General features: G+C 40.2%; 1 protein-coding gene across 1 annotated transcript; it reads left to right on the top strand.

The window, feature by feature from the left end:
* The first annotated feature begins 537 nt into the window (after nt 1–537).
* Nucleotides 538–13,338, top strand: slc17a6a (solute carrier family 17 member 6a). The gene is made up of 12 exons (XM_015012177.2): nt 538–1,454; nt 2,527–2,782; nt 3,053–3,171; nt 4,189–4,303; nt 5,455–5,542; nt 5,745–5,831; nt 6,105–6,247; nt 6,327–6,476; nt 8,432–8,564; nt 8,641–8,751; nt 8,830–8,957; nt 11,547–13,338. The coding sequence occupies exons 1-12, from the start codon at nt 1,372–1,374 to the stop codon at nt 11,874–11,876; spliced, it is 1,743 nt and encodes a 580-aa protein (XP_014867663.1). The 5' UTR covers nt 538–1,371; the 3' UTR covers nt 11,877–13,338.
* The last annotated feature ends 5,259 nt before the right edge of the window (nt 13,339–18,597 follow it).

Genomic DNA, 18,597 nt, shown 5'->3' with positions numbered 1-18,597 from the left:
AAAATGTTCTTGGATTATTTTACATTTTAGTTTATTCACAATGTTCATTTGAAGGTAATAAAACAGATTTTTGTTTTTGCAGTTTTGCTTTTGTAAGCAAGTCAAGGAAGCATGGCTGCCATTTTTTTTTCTATAAGTAAGGGAACAGAGCAGCAGAGAATGGATCTTTGTTTGTTACTTCCCAAAACAGAGGAATGAACTATAAGCTGTTGAGAAACAGAATCAAGAGTTTCGCTCAAGAGAAATATTTTGTCAAATCTTTTGTTGGATTGGTTGGTTTAAGTCTGAAGAAACAGAAACATTCAGAAGCCTGATTCCTCTTTCATCCTCTTTGATCATCTGCTTGGTCACACACTGATGTGGGATGACGCCCTGTTTTTCATCTGGCATTTGTTCAAAGTCAGACAGTTTGGTTGTGTTGGTCACTCTGTCAGGAATTCTTTGTCGAGAGCGAATTTCCACAAGTGTTTGTTTCCACTCACAAATGTTTGATGTTGGTTTGCCCAGGGCGCTGAACAGGCTAGGACCGCCTCCAGGTGCTTTGTGTAACATTTATAAGTCCAGTGCTCCCCCTCCTTACATATAACCGGATATAGGTTCTCCAAGAAACAATGGCAAAAAGTCATTTTTAAAATAAACAACAAATCAGCCAAAAACATATTTATTTCTGTACTAAAGTTTCCCGGATGTGAATTATCGCCATAAGCAGGTCAAATGTCTCCGCGCTGAGATGCTGCAAGTGAACTGATTTAGATCTCATCTTCTTAAAAATATAAATCACTTCCAGCTCAGTTAGACACAGGAAAAGGACGGCGGTCGATCAGCTTGTTCCCGCTGACAGGTTTTGAATTTCTATAATTGAATTAGAGGCGCGGAGGGAGGAGAGGAGGGAGGGAGGAGCTGCTGACAGGTAGACGCGCTTCGTGCTCCTTCGTGATGCCGAGATCCTCCTCCGGCTGCTGCCACACCGGAGATCCTCACCTCAGATAGGACCGGAAATCCTCCCCTCATCACATCTCAAATAATAATCTTGCTTTTTTTTTTTCATCCCCTCTGCGTTGCTGCTTTTGAGAAGATCTTTAAAAATGGCACCTCACGGATTAAAATCGCGCAAATCACCAGCGGACTCATCTGACTGCTGTTTGGTGACTGTGAATCCCTCTCTTTCTGGCTGAGCGTTGTTCCTCCTTGTTTCTCCATTTTTTTTCTCTCCCCCTCTTCACAGCTCCTCTTTTCAGGACATCGAGGCGTTTTCTAACGCGAAGAAAGACACGCAATATTTGGAATAACATCGTAACAATATGCTTTTTTATGCCGCACTTCCTTTTATCATAGTATCTTAGGGTTTAATTTTGAAAAGACAACTTGGAAATGGAGCCAGGGAAGGAGAAGGCATTTCCCATCAAAGAGGGGGTTAAACAGATCGCAGGAAAGGCCCTGGGGAAACTGTACAGGTAAGAGAAACAAGTGATTTAATTTAATGTCATTGTTTCTTATAAATAAATAATAAAAAAAAACCTTCCAAAAACTGATGCCCGCATAACTCCCTCTCGTTCTTAAATCTTCTCACTCTTAGAATACAGTGACAGCAGAGTCGTGTGGCCCGAATATTTAAGGATCAGATTATTTCCCAGGAGGACGGTCTCCCCTCCACCAGCAGCTGGGGGTGTTTTTAATAATTAATGAAAGAGAACGAGTCGTGACACAAAGTCCTGGAGATATCTGTAATACCCACGGATTCATAATTTCGGATCGATGAACTTCATCCAAGAGAAAAGCGGGGAGAACAGTTTGTTTCAGATTCTTGCATATCAAAAAAGCTTTTTTTTTTCTTTTAAAAACGGAGCGAAATATTTTTAAACAGAGCAAAAATTATAAAGGAGCGTTTTAGCTGAATTACTGTGTTTTGTGTCGCAGTTTTAATGTAACCTTTTGTCCTGCGCAGGTCTCATTCATTCGTGTTTCATGTCGAAATTGTTGAATTTAAAGCTGCAGCGCGGAAACGTGACTCGTTACCGAGAAAAAGGCCCATTTCTACCGAGTGAGGCCTTCACATCCAACCGGGTCGTAGGAAACTAGACCTCAGGTTTTCTGTGGAGAAATGAGTCGTGAGTTAAAGCAAAGGCTAAACAAAAAATATATATATATATACAAGAAAATGAAAACAGTTGAAATGATCTCCAAACGAAGGATATTGATGATGATGCTGCATTGCGGTATGAAGGTCTGGGTTTTTTCCCCTTTACAGCAAGAAAACGAAAATAATGTTTTGATTTTATGGAATCAATTGAAGGGGAGATGCATATTTTTTGAGAGAAAAACGAGAGTTTATCCCCTTTGATGCGTTAAGGATGGATAGAGAACACATCCTTGGAAAAAAAAGGTTTTTATTTTCCTTTTTTCTCAGTAAGTCAGCAAGAAAAATTGTTTTTTTATGCACGTCTGCGTGCATAAAAAAGCATGTGTAACCCAAAAAAAAAAAAAAAAACCGAGTTCATGCTGTTATATAATCGCCTTGTGGTGCAGGAGGCTGGAGAAGCGGCAGCAGACAGGTGAGGCCATCGAGCTAACGGAGGATGGGAGACCCAGGGAGGACCAGGAGCGCAAGGCTCCGCTGTGTGACTGCACCTGCTTCGGGCTTCCGCGCAGATACATCATCGCCATGCTGAGCGGGCTCGGCTTCTGCATCTCCTTCGGCATCCGCTGTAACCTGGGTGTGGCCATCGTCAGCATGGTGAACAACAGCACGATCCATCAGAACGGCAAGATCATCGTCAAAGAGGTGCTAACTCCGCCCTCCTCCACACCAGGGAGCCCCCGATAGGTGATGGTGGGGCCAGAGCCTGTAGACCGTTCATTTTATTTTATTTATCTAGTTGTTGGTTTTACAGTTGCAGAAAATAGAGAAATATTTGTTTTTTTCTTTGTTTTCTCCTATTTTTCTCTCACAAATAAAGCAAATGAAATATTTCTCCGCTTTTTTAAATACTTATATGAAGTGTACAAAACGAACTGTATTTTATTTATTTATTTTTTTGTCTTTATTTTTAAGAAAGCACAATTCAACTGGGACCCAGAGACCGTGGGAATGATCCATGGCTCTTTCTTCTGGGGCTACATAGTAACTCAGATTCCAGGAGGCTATATCTCCTCCAGACTGGCTGCAAACAGGTAAAAACACGAAGTTTCTACCGTCAGGCTTCAGTTTCTTACCAGTTGCAGCCCCAATTTTAAAAGCAAAATTATTTGCATGTGATCAATACAATTTATAGTAACAAATTGCATACATTTTTGTCGGGGATTTGGGATTTTACTTAATAATTCCGAGTAAAATAAATGCAAATTTATTGCAGAAATGTGATCTAACTCAGAAGTTCTTCATTTTCACTAAGCTATAATACAAATCATAGACTTCCTGTTCAACACCAGGCAACAAACAAGAATAAAGGTTGGTTAAAGCAACAACTTCCCTTCATTTTATTTATTTTTTTAATGGATAAGAATTGTTACCAAATTATGTCGTTAGAGATTAACCACCGCAAAACATTACCATTAAAAAACAAAACATGTGAAAATTGTAACGGATAATAATTTATAAACCTGTTTTATACTAAAAACAAAGATATGAATGTTGGGTTTGGAGCCAACCAGCAGATGAACTGGGGATTTGGTTCATGGCCGCCAGGCGTGCCTCATGTTAATGAGCTCCCATGGGACGGCCGTGTCTAATCCTTTATGTTGGGACGCATGGCAACCACACCAGCCAAAACCTCGTGTGAAATCTGTTTCTAGGTAATGATCGTACTACAATCTCAGTGTCTGCAGAGCCAGCGTTATTATTTCACCGACGAGCCGGTTAGCCAGCTGTTTGCTGAAGGAATCGAACAAATCAGCAACAGGGATTTATGAGGAAAAACATGAAAAAATGATACAAATGTATGAGGAGGATAACAGTTAAATGCAAAATGACATTTTTAGTGTCTTTATTTGTTCATTTGATTTTGAATGGCTTGATGATTTCAATAAAATAAAGATTTTTAATGATCCTATGATGCCATCTGATGCCTTTTGTTGTTGTTGCAACAGAGAACAATGTCATTGTTTTTGCTGCTTTTGAACTGACACACGTTCAGACGGTGTGATGGTTTTATTTTCGTTTTGTTAACCAGCCACAATGTTTTTGTCCAGGGTTTTCGGTGCTGCCATCGTCCTGACATCCATCCTGAACATGTTCATTCCCTCCGCCGCCCGTACGCACTACGGATGCGTTATTTGCCTAAGGATACTGCAAGGCTTGGTGGAGGTATTGACGCACAGTTTGCACATCTCTTTCTGACCTTTAAAGCTCTTTGAATTGTTGCCTCATTATCAGGATGAGAGCTTTATCTGAACCTCGTAGTAAACCACGGAAACCTTCTGCTTTCTGTTTGAATTGGACTGTGGTATGGGTCCTATTGTGATGGAGCCCCATTCATGTTACTGTACACAGATTGATCAACAAACGGCATTGATGCTATGAATAGCAGGGCTCGTGTCTAAATGGTTTTCCATGCTGAAACAGCTGGAAACATGCTGAACAAAAGAGGTAGCATAAAAACCACTTGATGCAGCCGCCTCCCTCGGCTCGAGAAGGGGCTTCATTTCAGGAGAGAGAAATGTGCTGTTATCAGATTGAAGGTCAGCCTCTTTTGTCGTGTTGAGCTGCTCGCTGTCATTTCAATGGCCACTCGTGAGCAGTGAGGGAGAGCGAACTGCCTGTGTCCAACGCCACAACTTATTACTGCAGATTAAGCATTAGCATTTCAGGCTGTCTCCCACTGCAAGCCCCAGCAATTTGTATCTATCAATAGTTGATTGTATGCCACTTAGTGTTTAATGAAGATTTAATGGGAACAGTTCAGTTTATTTATTCATTTATTTATTTTTTTACGTGAAATGGAGAGTCGACTTGAATTTGCACTGGATTATTAGTCCTGATTAGAAAGGTCGGCTCAAATGCATGTCAGTGTGTTTGTTATTAGCTTCGGTTTGCTCAGGAAGGCTTTCACCAACTAGAAAGAGCCAGTTTCACATGGGGAGTAATTGAGTGAAGGTGTAAAAACAGTCTAGTTAAAGTGCCTCGCTGAAATATTTGTACCACTTGAACTTTTTAACCCATTGTCACGTTCCAACCACAAGGCTTAATGTGTTTTGTTTGGATTTTTGTGATGGTACAAAACAAAGGAGCACATCGTGTTGAAGTGGGAGAAAAATGAGGCTTTTATAGACAAAATCATTTTCCTTCCATAATGCTCTGCACCACGTTGGTCTATCAAATCCTGATAAAATCAACTGAAGTTGCGGTGAAAACTCAAAACACTGAAAAGGTTCAAGAGGTGAGAATACTTTTCCAAGGCGCTGTAATTAAAAAAAACATGAAAGACATGATCCGACTTCTGTTTTATCACTTTGCAGGGAGTGACTTACCCAGCCTGCCATGGCATATGGAGTAAATGGGCCCCACCGCTGGAAAGAAGTCGCCTGGCAACTCTCTCCTTTTGTGGTACAAAACATTAACACTTATTGTTTGTAACTAAATCTGGATCGTTGGTTTCACACTGATTATATCAGCACATCAACTCTGAGATGCAAATACGGGTTTAGAATTACACGGGGTTGTTCTGGAAGCCGTTTAATTTGTTGTGTGTACAACCAACACAGGCAGGATCAAATTCTGCTTGTTCATGGCGTTGTGCCTTGTTCAGGATCGTACGCTGGTGCAGTGGTGGCCATGCCTCTGGCTGGGATCCTGGTGCAGTACACAGGATGGTCTTCGGTCTTCTACGTGTACGGTGAGCACCACTGTCACTGCAGACCTTTACCAAACATTCAGGAAAAGACAAAGGTTTCCTTAAATAAAGCGAGTTGCTGAATCATTACACTATGCGTTTTTCTGATGCCAAAATTTTACAGTGGTGTTAATAAACCGTGACAAGGTGACAGTTTATGGGTTTCATATTTCTTGACTTGCAATGCCTGAAAACATTGTGTACCACTGCGTTTTCTTATCCATAACCCCTGTCAGTCCTCCTGCGTTTGCAGTAATCTTCTCGTGTTCTGGTCAGGATCCTTTGGAATATTCTGGTACATGTTCTGGATTCTGGTGTCGTACGAGAGCCCGGCGGAGCACCCGACCATCACCGAAGAGGAGCGCCGCTACATTGAGGAGAGCATCGGTGAAAGTGCCCAGCTCATGGGCGCTACAGAAGTGAGTTCTGACCCATTTGGAGTCCCCGTTTCTGTACAGGCCATTTCCAACTGACCGTGTGTTTGTTCCGATTCTGCAGAAATTTAAGACCCCCTGGAGGAAGTTCTTCTCCTCCATGCCTGTCTATGCAATCATTGTGGCCAATTTCTGCAGGAGCTGGACTTTTTACCTGCTACTCATCAGCCAGCCTGCATACTTTGAAGAAGTTTTTGGTTTTGAGATCAGCAAGGTAAACAACAACTCCTTTTTATATCGAATTTATTTCTCATAAACACACACATTTATTCTGTCAAATATACCTCAAGCTAAGATACGTGTAAAGTCAAATTAGGAATTCACTCACGATGACTGCCCTCATATCTCTGTAAGTCACTGGTATTGTTGTAATTTTAAAAATATCTATCATTAAAAAAAAACATTAATTGGTAGTAAAGCCAAAAACTCACATACAGCATGACAATAAAAATAGCTTACATACAGCTTAAAAACTGTGAATGAGCTGTTTTCATACACCTACTAATGTACAGATATTTTGGCAATTTGTTTTTATCATGTCCAGCTAAAAAGATTTAATTCCTATTAAATGCTAGTTTATGATATATACTGGTTGAAAAGCTAAATGGACAAAACTGCAGCCTCATTCTCCGTATTCAGTTCTGAACAGAATTCAGATGGATGATTAGAGTAGAAAAGAAAATCTGCCGTAAAAAATGAGACCACCATTGGAACCAGACTGAGGGAGCCGAGCCCATCTGCCTCGACCGGCTGGACCGCGAGAGGACAGAACAGACTCCATCTCATGACAGAATGTGTAACCACTCCTTTCAAGTGCAAACCATTACAGAATCTCAACAAAGAATCAAAAAACTGGACACCGACTACATTCGTTACTGATTTGCATACTGAACTCTATTCTAACGTTTAGATTGCAAAAGAACCTGAGGCTGTAGATCTAAAAGCCAGCATAGCCAGAAACCCTTACATTTTATTTTATTACATTTTATCATGTTATTATAAAGTAATAATTGAATTTAGTAAACTATTAGTGCATGCATGAGAATGTGCAGTGTGATTGAAAAGAAGATTTTTTTCAAATTGATCTTCATTAGTTTGGTTGTCGTGCGCTTATATCATTGCTGTTGCAGTATAATGTAAAGAGCTGCATGTTGGGGTTTCACAAACTTTATAAGGAGGTAATAAATATGATCTGATCTCAAGCAGTTTCTATGGCTGTTCAAACTTCAGCTGGATTGTGCACAAACACAGCAGATTGCACATTATTTATTGAACAAGGATGAAGCCAAAATGGAGAGACGCATACTAAATACTACATTACCCACAATCCTTTGTCATCTGACAAATTGTGCTTTTGCATGCTGTTTTACATTGTGTTTTATTGAACAGGTACTTATTCAAATCAACATTAAATGTGCAGAAGGTCAATATGGTCAGGTGAATATAAAAAGTATAAACACCACTGTTAAAATGTCTCATATAATGCATTATAAAAATAAATAAAAACATGAAAACAAGCTGATGCCATCTTAATGTAAGGATCATTTTGATCCAGCTAAAATCTATGGGTTTAGCTAAAGGGAGCAAATTTATAGATGTGCACATTTATGTCACAGAGATTGTTGTAGTTTCTTTTATTTTGTGTATCTTTCTATTTAACTGATTTGTTTGTCTTTCAGTTGTGTATATATATATATATATATATATATATATATATATATACATATATATATATTTAAATTTTTATCTATATTTTATTTGTTGTCTCATTTTGTAAATGGACACTAAAATGTTTGAAGGTATTTCAGTTTTAGGAGGACATGTGAAAGCAAGCAGCAACAAAAAGTCGTTTAAATTGGCTGTTTTATTATGACTTCCTCTAAAATACGGTTGCAGTTTGTGATTTGTTTCATTCCTTGATGAAAAACAAAAACAATCCAGACAGCAGAATCCAAGTAATCTCAAACCATCCTGACTTCTGCCCTGCACTGGGGGTGTAAATCATAACTCACGTTACTATGCCAGGTGTAATTCAGGGTCACAGTGAGAAGCCACCATTACTCCGGTGAGTTATTGCGTCAGAGATTGAAATGCAGAAACATATTTGTTCTGACATTGTTGTGATGTTTCATACCAGCCGCCTCAGAGAATCGTCTGATGTGTTTCCAGGTTGGAGCGCTGTCGGCTCTCCCTCACCTGGTCATGACCATCATTGTGCCTTTAGGAGGCCAGTTAGCAGACTACCTACGAACCCACAACATCATGTCCACCACTACCGTCCGTAAAATCATGAACTGCGGCGGTGAGGCGTCACTCCGACTCATCTTCCTCCGTTTTAATGTCTGAGTCTTGCTACTGAGTTGTCCTGCGTCTTTCAGGGTTTGGTATGGAAGCGACGCTCCTCTTAGTGGTCGGATACTCTCACAGTAAAGGTGTGGCCATCTCCTTCCTGGTGCTGGCAGTGGGCTTTAGTGGATTTGCAATATCCGGTAAGTTTCTTTTAAAGAACAGATTATTTTCCGTGCTGTTTCTCGCAGAGCTCAACACCGTTTCTGTCTCTGCTGCAGGGTTTAATGTGAACCATCTAGACATAGCTCCCCGTTATGCCAGCATCCTCATGGGCATTTCTAACGGTGTGGGGACTCTGTCAGGCATGGTCTGCCCACTCATTGTGGGAGCAATGACAAAGCACAAGGTGAGTCTTTTTCATGGGAATGGTTATGTAACAAACTGTTTCACGCCTCTGAAGGAACAAAATAGTGATTTATTTTTAGCTCTAAAGATGGATTACTTATTATTTTGGAAGGATATGAAATGTACAAACAGGAAAAGAGGAAAAGAAGGGTCATTGGATTCACCAAAGCAAACAAAAATAAAATGTTCCCTTTTAAAATAGCCTGCTATTTGTGGTACTGCTGCATTAAATTAAATATAGCTCTTGAAGGACTTCAGGATTTTGTAATTAAATGAATGAGATATTGATAATGTGATGCTTTGTACTAAATGAATTAAAACTTTATTGAAGTACTTTTTAATTCAGTTTCAGCATTCATTCTTTTTTACACTGAACATGACTCACAGTGAATCTGATCATGAAATAAAGTTCAGGTTTTATATCGTTACTCGTTTCTTTCCCACTTAGCTAAAGCCGTAGAGTTCAGGGATGTTATAAAAGATTTTACGGCACAACAGCATCACTTAGGAAAGGGTATTAAAAAGCTCCACAGTATTATACCGATGCCACTGTATAGTGAAAACAATAACCAATGTATCCAGAAACCATGTCAGAACTGAGTCAGTAAAAAAAACTGGATGTTTCTTCAAAACTGATGAAAAGACGAGGCATAAACTGCTCAGAGATCCTGCGACGTCGCTAACAGCAAAAACTGAAGAAGCTGGAAGAATTTCCAACTGGTTCTGTTTCTGTTGGGGTAATTTCATTAATTACACATAAAGTTGGAAGAAAACAAAGTTATTTTCTTCCTAATAAAACATTCGAGCTTGGCCAAAATCTCAAAGAAAACTTATGTAGAGTCTGAATAAACCAACCGTAAACTTTTGGGCTACGGTTTCATAAACTATGTTTGGCACAAAAACAATATTGAGTGGTGAAACATTATAGTGGCAACATAATGCTTTGGGTTTCCTTTCTTCACATAACAGAAAGCTAAGGTGGGTGAAATTATAAATAGCTCCTATTATCCAGTATTATATATCAATTTTGACCAAAAACCTGACAGAAAGCTAAAAAAAAGAGATTTTTCCCCCTTTTTTACCAACTCTGAGAGTCCAAGTACACTTGATATCACTTTACAATTGTTGATGGGAAGAAAATAAAAGTTTTAAAATGGCCTAGCGAGAGTCCAGGACCAGATTTAGCAGAAGCTCTTTGGGTTCAGCTGAGGAGGGCTGCAGGTAAAAGATGTCGTCACAATCTGACAGATTTAGAGAACCTCTGCAACTTTTACTGACTGAGCACATATTACCGACTTAAGATATCCCATTTCACTCTGAAATGTAATCAGAATTTCACTCTGAATACTGAAATTTAATCAAAAGTTGATACAACAAAGTATTGATTTAAAGGTGCGCACACTTATGAACCTCGGGTTATTGCATTTTTTCCCCCTTTCCCAGAAGATTTGTTTGTTTCTCAACAAAATGGTATTGCAGAAATGTGGCATTATAATGTGGGAAAGCTTTGAAATGAATTACCGTATTTTCCGCACTATAAGACGCACCTAAAAACCTTCAATTTCCTCAAAAGCCGACAGTGCGCCTTATAATCCGGTGCGCCTTATATATGGACCAATATTGAGCCACAACAGGTCCAGCAACGGACCTTACCACAGGGGCCGCGTTTCATTGGCTAATGCCCATTTTAGGTCACAGTGCAGCTACCATGTGCGTGACCGTCTCACAAACACAAGCTACAGTAGTAAACATATGCTAATGTACATTGTGGACCATCAAAACCATGAATGCCGACTTACCCAGCCTTGCAAGAACAATAGGCATCAGTGATCTTGTCCACAGCTATATTTATGCTGAGGGTGTGAGGATCTGCTGTTTTCCTCATCTATCGGTAGCTTTTAGCTGTGACGCGCACAATGTTGGAGGCATCCAGTGGCTCAAACACCTTGATGTCGTCCAAAAAAGATGACATGAACTTGTTGGTTCCCCTGTCCATTGTCGTGGCTGATATGTTGTGAAAATCCGGCAGAAATGCTACGCTAATTAACTCAGCTCGAAATGAAAGACGTCATGTTTACACAGACATGCAGTAGGCTGCTTACGTAGTTGGTCCACTACGGTAAGCAGCCGCCAACTTCTTTTTCCCCGTAGAAGAAGTAGTGCGCGGTGCATGCTGGGATAGTTGTCAGAACACTGGTTTGTTAATAAAGTTTGATAATACATTTAAAGGGGGGGAGGGGCAGGGGAAGAGAGACAGAGACTGCAGCGGCAGCGTGTCGGTTGGTCTGTGTTACCCAGAAAGCAGTTGGGCATAATATCGCAACACCAACACCGTGAGTGAAACAACGACTGGGCCAGCCTACTATATAAAGTACTCGGGGACCATTCCTTTATAAATGTGGATGTGTAATAATAGAGTATGAAGCGTCTATTCTATGCGCCTTATAATGCGGTGCGCCTAATGTATGAAAAAAGTCCTAAAATAGGCCATTCATTGAAGGTGCGCCTTATAATCCGGTGCGCCTTATAGTGCGGAAAATACGGTACATATTTTTCATTCTGTGCATATCTTATCTTTTTCTGGTTTCAGACCCGCGAGGAGTGGCAGTACGTCTTCCTCATCGCCTCCCTTGTGCATTACGGAGGCGTGGTGTTTTATGGCATCTTTGCCTCTGGGGAGAAGCAGCCATGGGCCGACCCTGAGGAAACTAGTGAGGAGAAGTGCGGCTTCATAGATGAGGACGAGTTGGCCGAGGAGACGGGCGACATTACGCAGAGCTACGGCGCCATGGGCGGCCCGGCCAAAAGCTACGGGGCGACGGCGCAGCTCAACGGAGGCTGGGTGCAGGATTGGGACAAGACGGAGGAATACGTTCAGGAGCCGGCGGGAAAGATGTACACTCAGCGTGGCTACTCTTAAACCATACAGCTATGGTGAGCCTGCCTAAAAAAAACAAAACAAAACAAAAAAAAACAGGCGCGCCATCGGCGATTGCACAAACAAGCATTGTATCAGATATCTAAACCCATTCTGTGTGTTCAAGTAGTTTCACATGAAATGTAAAGAAATAGTTTACTCCAAACGAGAAATATCCTCATTAGATTATTGTTTGTCATACGTGCACATCGTAGGGCTTCACAGAACATACGGACAGCAGTTGCAAAGCAAACTGCAGGCGTATGCTAGGCACCCAAACCTCATTGATCTACTTGAACAACATGAGCCAGATGACACTGCAGACGACCATCGCGTAGGTTCTTTCTCTTAGATACTACTCTGATTGCACTGAAACAATAAGTGTTCTAAAAAAAAACTCTACTACGTTTCAAATGTGTTTTATGTACTGTATAGATATTTACCTGTATACTGTTTCTGTGAGACTATCGTGGATTTTGGGTCATTGATCTGTGTAGACATTAAGTATATAAAAAGGCCATATTTTTCATGGACAGTACCTCTTCAGGGAGACGTCTGCTTGCAAAAAAGGTCTTCATCTTCTCCAGTGAGGCCTACAATACATTTACAAGACAAAAATAAGCGTGAGTGAAGCTGAATCGTAGAGTTTTAGTGTGTTTGTTGCATGAATTTGCTCAGATCAATGTTTCCGACGCTTCACAGTCACAAATAGTTCTCATTTAGCCAACTGCTTAGCTCTTAGGTGGGTGTCTGCTGCCGTTATGGATAATACGGCGAGTTCTCATGATCAGGCTGCGGTGAGAGACAAATCAAAAGGCAACTGCTCAGACAAAAAAAAAATGTTTCTTGATGTTTGGTGTGCACTGCAATAAATTCTCTGTACCAGCCATCACATTCTGTTCTGTAAAGTAACACAAGCTGGCCGTATGTAACTGTACTTCTTTTTGAGTCACGTGAAGATCAACATGAAGGTGTGTGTTTTAACAGTTTTTCACTGTCTGGAGAAGCCAGCTTTATCGCTCTTTATGCAGATGATGTTGTTGCGTTTTGACGGCGAGGAATGCAGTGGTGTGTGCGAACAGCGGAGTTGTTTGTGATCGCTTGATGTTCCTTGGTTGTTGTCATGGCCACCACGCGTACTTCTTGTGACACATTGATATCGTGACATTTGGGTGGACTACATGAACTATTAGATGGCTCTTCCACTTGACTTATTTCGCTGTTTAGACACTTTTCTTTGTTTTGCTTTATGAAACCACCTGCAAGGATGTATAAAAATATATGAATATTTAAGAATGTTTAAGATGACCAAAAGATGCTATTATGGCTTTGTGCCTGGAGTTTATGTAAACAGATAAATGTGATTTTATGGCTTCTATTATTGTGTTTAATGAAGATGTATGTTGGAGTCTAAAAGTGTTATAAAAATACTCATATTTTATAAAAAAAAAAACGTAAAAGCCACATTTGGTTGTGTGTTTTGGTGATTTACTGTATCATGCACAGACTGAAGACAATCTGTTTCACTAGTTAACCTTGTGCAAGCATCTCCTGCTCTTTCTATGTTTCTCATTAGTAAATCAATATAAGACGTCTCTGGAGAGGAGGACAGATTACTGGACTCAGTAGCCTTGCAGGAGCAGTAATTTTTGAAGCAAGCAGGCTTAACATCTGTAGAACAAGGAGCATCGACTCTGCAGCAGACTCTGGTTTGGATGTCCAGAGAAAAGCAGCTCCAGAGGCGTCATGTTGGTGCTAAACTGTGATCCTCAGCCACACCTCAAAAGAAACAGAAAGAGAATAATATATTGGTCTGGTTCTCCTACCTGCACATAAACTCAACATTAAGTGTTAAATTTAACACAACTATTGATTAACTTTCATATAAAGCACAACAGTTAAATGATCAATACTCTTTAAGGTAGAATCCGTTAGCATTATGTACATAAAGCTAATGCTTCATCTGCAAATTAGAAATTGAAAACCGTTGAGAAAAAATACAGCTCTGGAAAAAATGAAGAGACCACTTAAAATGATCAGTTTTTCTGATTTGACTCTTTATAGGTTTATGTTTGAGTGAAATGAACGTTGTTCTTTTATTATATGAACTACTGACATGTCTCTGAAATCCTAAGCAAAAATTTAGTATTTATTTGCAGAAAATGAGAAAAGTTCAAACTAACAAAAAAGACGCAGCGTTTTCAGACCTCAAATAATGCAAAGAAAACAAGTTCATATTCATTTAGAAACAATAATACTGATGTTTTAACTCAAGGAGAGTTCAGAAATCAACATTTGGTGGAATAACCAGGAGGTGTTTCAGTGCAGTGGGCTCTTCATTTTTCCAGAACTGTGTGTATAGCTGCTGTATAAAAACATCATTCAATCTGATTGGCCTTTCCTTTTTTGGAAAAACCTATAATGCTTTTTGATAATGTATTTTGTTAAAAGTTTGATGCATTTTTAGCAAAGTCAGAAGAACGCAAAGGAACATCATCCCATGTCTAAAGTACGGCGGGCGTGGCAGCATCATGATGAGTTTCTTTGATGCAGAGGGCACTGGTACATTTTGAAGTTTGATGTCATGAGGAAAGAACAACCAGGTTGTTTTGAATCATTTTATTCATTTATGAGTGAAACGATAAATATTTATGCAAATTATTCTTGTCTGATATAATTTTTTTGATGATTTGAAACATTAAAGTGTGACAAAAAAGCATAAACAGAATAAATCTGCAAGTGAGTGAATAGCTTCTCTAATGCAACTCTGCCACCAACATCAACTGGACTCGCTTCATAAAAATAGGAAGTCAAAATGAAAAGAGGAAGACATAACATGCAGATTTTCTAAAGACAGTCTGATGAATTTGGTACTTGACTTGAAGAGAGAGTAAATCATGTTGAATAATTAAGGTTGATTTACAGAATTCTCTATAATCTCTATCTTAAGTACATCATGATGTTTAAATCTAGATGTATTAAAACGTGTGGATCTTGCTGTGCATTTTCTCCTTGTGGGCGGCGATGAGTCAAGTGAATCTGACTTATTTTTGATTCCACATTTGTGAAACGTGTTATCAGTGCAACTCACTGGGTTTTCGTTGTCTGTTGTTTGCAGTGCATGAGCAAACTGAAAACAACTGCAGCCTCTTGCATAAACATTCAGCATAAAACAGACAGCTCTCTTATGCTGGACTGTGTGGATGGGAGCTTCAGCAGTCGACCGGTTTTATGCACATGACGGACAGTCTGAGCGTGGAAACTGACTGATAGCTCGATCACAGGGAACGGCTCCACGTCTGAATCTCCCCCCAGTTGACGCCCCGGCAGCAATTACTGCAAATCCCGGTTTCTCTTCTGATGATCCGCCAGGGCGAGGAGGGAGGCCATTAAAACGCTTGCCGTTGCACTGTGCGCCTTTCAGTGCACGTTAATTTGACGGAAAACACAATTGTGTCGCCGCTCATGTGGAACATGTTTTCTCATGCCTAACCAGGCTGCGAGGTCATGGCTGTTACACCTGTGACGGGCCTGTGGGCATAGAAACCTGTCAGCACGTTAAGTGAAACGCTCTCAGCAGTTCTCTAGCCTGCATCTCTGATGCTTTATTTTTGCTGCATCCCAAAGCTTAGTCACTCTCGTCCCTGCCTGGTTGTGTAATCTGTGGGTGTGTGAAGGAGAGCTGAGGAGCTGTGGGTCGGTGGGGCAGGTGCAGCGTCGCTCCTTGGGGACTGTAATGGGATGAGGCCTTGGCCAGAATGAGTGTTTGATGACAGAGGTTGCACCCTTCCCCTGAGAGTCTGTCTGCATGCAATTATCCTCCTGATCCCTCCTCCAAATGTCCTCGACATTCCCTCCTCGCCGCTTCAATAGCCCTTAATTTCCCATGGAAAATTCAGCTCCGTCGTACGCTGAAAGATCAAGTAATTACAGCTTCACATTTCAACGCAGCATTGGAGTAATTACTGCTTTATGACAACCCTCCCCCTGCTGCACAGTGCCCCACCTCAGGGCAAATAAATTCACATAAATGAATTCCCTTGTTAATTGCTATATTAGTGGAGAGTCAGACAGCCGAGACTGGCTTTACAGCAAAAATGAACATGTTATAAATGAGAGTTCTCCACCCACCATCACATAATTATAATTTGTAACATATATATATATATATATATATATATATATATATATATATATATATATATATATATATATATATATATATATATATATATATAATATACATACACACAAGACACAGCATGGTCAAACAAAACATTTTTCCTTCTGTTACATGCTGATATTGCCAATTTCAGGGTATTTTCTTCCTGTTCAGCTCCCAGTACCAGCAATTGCTAAAAACATTCATCTGGTCATTTTAGTCCTTCTTTAAACATTCCTTAAAGATATTATTACGTGTTTTCCATCCACATAGTGCCATTTATACCACAATCATGTCACTATTTTACTCCCAGTTGTTATAAAAATGTTGTATTTGTCAAATATGACTTGGAAGAAGTTTGACTTCATAATTTAAGGTCTCTGTATCTTTAAGAAACTCCTGGTCTTTCTGAAACAGCATTTTTTTTTACCAGCATTTCACTGAGAAATACCTTGTACAATGAGCTCTGCTGATGTGTGGTTCCAACAGGTGTTTGCTAATTGCTGCTGGCTAGTCTGAAGGAGCTGAGTGGGGGAGACGCAGGGGTCGGTAAATTACACACACTGCCCCTGATTTTATGTTATTTTTGTTTGTAAGAAAATGGCTTTCTACTCATTTCACAATTATGCACAGCTCTGTATTGGTCCAATAAAATACAAGAAAGTGTGCGGTTGTTTTTTGTTGTTTTTAGATTCCCTGAATACAAACAAATGTGATGTGATCCAGCTGTTGTCCATCTAGTTTCACCTCCCACATATCAGATTACACTGACACCTCCACAGAGACTCGCCGTGCTTCGCACACAGAGGTTCAACATGAAGTTGATGGGGTAATGATCGAAACAGCAGAAAATGACTGGTGTCTTATAAAACAGTCTGAATATTTTTTCCTTTCTTGAAAAACAAACATTTTCTTTTAATTCACAATCAGGTTTCTTGAGTTATTATTATTAGTTTTTGTTTTTTTTATCTGATTCCTCAGGATCAAAACTGAAAGGCAAAGGAGATTTTTCACATTTTAAGCCTCTTAAGTCAGATATGATGGTTAATTCTCTCATATTGGTTATAATGAGCTGACTTTTGCCTAATTAGCTATAAAAACCTGCTTAATTTTGTTTTGCACTTCCATTTCTTCATATTTTCAGCAGATTACTGGCAAAAAAAAACTCCTTCCCTTTCTTTAAAATGCAAATTACTGTAACAACAACTCCTCTGACAGCCTTATTTAATTTATGAAACTAATGCAGAACAGAGTCCACATCTTCCTCAGAATTATTTTTTGTCCATCACGTTCTAAGTGGGACACAGGTGTGACCAGGGGTCCCCTCCTCTCAATCAGAGGGGCTTAGGCGCGTGCCGAGGGAAGGCTCTACCCTTTCAGCAGCCCACCCCCTCCGAGAAATCCCTATTCACTCCACCAGATGGTGGCTGGGTCTGAGTTTTAATGAATGTTATCCTCCGTGACCCTGTGGACGCCGCAGAACAGCAGTGCCCCCCTCTCAGCACGTCTCACTGCAGTTTGCCACCCCACGCTGACGGAGAACAATGTCAGAAAGCAAACCGAAGGAGGGATGCTGGAGGAAATGCAAAAATAATGAAAAAATACCCTGCTTCCCTGCAGGAATAGACAGGTTTGTTCTCTAAAATGACATATTGGAGGTTTTTTCTTTACAAACTGATATTTTATTTCAATAAAACAAAAAGGAAACCAGGTTCCAGCTTTGACGTTTGTAGGCAGAGCATTTTAAAACCTTGTCATCTTGCAGTAAGTCAGTCAGTAACACATGTGAGTCATCGCCGTGACTGCTCACACCTCCTGCCAGTTACGTGTGAGGCTGAGAGTAAAAGTGAGAACCACAATCTCCTCAGTTGCAAGACTATATTAAAAACTCATCGGTTTGTTAAACTAAATTCCTCTTTGTGTTTGTTCCCAATAGATCAGTCAGAGTCCTCAGTCGCTGTTGGATTTCCTCCAGCCTGACGCATATGTTTTCATTCCCTGGAAATAAATTGGTTGTGTAGGAGCTGCCCTTGCCCACTGACCCTTGTCTGTCTCGACGTGAATTGCCTTCGCGGCGTGTTAAACGAGCCGTGGCTGTGTTGGTGTTTCCTCCTCTGCTCTAATCCGCCGTCTGACAGAGACCTGTCACACACCGGCTGACTGAGGGAGAGGCCAGAGTCTCACTAATTGATCCCTCGTCCACAGAGGCGCTTCGACATGCAGGTGAAGCCTGAGATGTGCAAATTACCAGTCCAGTCACATGACTGGCATGAAGCCAATCAAAATGTATAGGTTTGGAGCGAGCAGCGCTGGAGGGGATGTTGACAGTGTGAGAGAAAGGGGGGAAAAAAAATCATTTCTGGAGAACGTAGCTAGGAAACAGTTAAATTAATTCAGTGTTTGGCTGCTTTGCTGATTGTGTTTTATTACTTTATGCACTTTAAGGTCATTACTTATTAAGCAAATCTATATCAGAATATTTTAACTTATAAATAATCTATTGAAAAACAATTTTAAAAAAATCGTTGCATATATTGTATTAGATTTAGGTCAAGGTTTTTG

The sequence above is a fragment of the Poecilia mexicana genome, unplaced genomic scaffold (assembly GCF_051168715.1).
Source record: "Poecilia mexicana isolate PSO_F unplaced genomic scaffold, ASM5116871v1 scaffold_6, whole genome shotgun sequence".
NCBI classification, from domain to species: Eukaryota; Metazoa; Chordata; class Actinopteri; order Cyprinodontiformes; family Poeciliidae; genus Poecilia; species Poecilia mexicana.
This window is presented reverse-complemented; position numbering and strand designations above follow the sequence as displayed.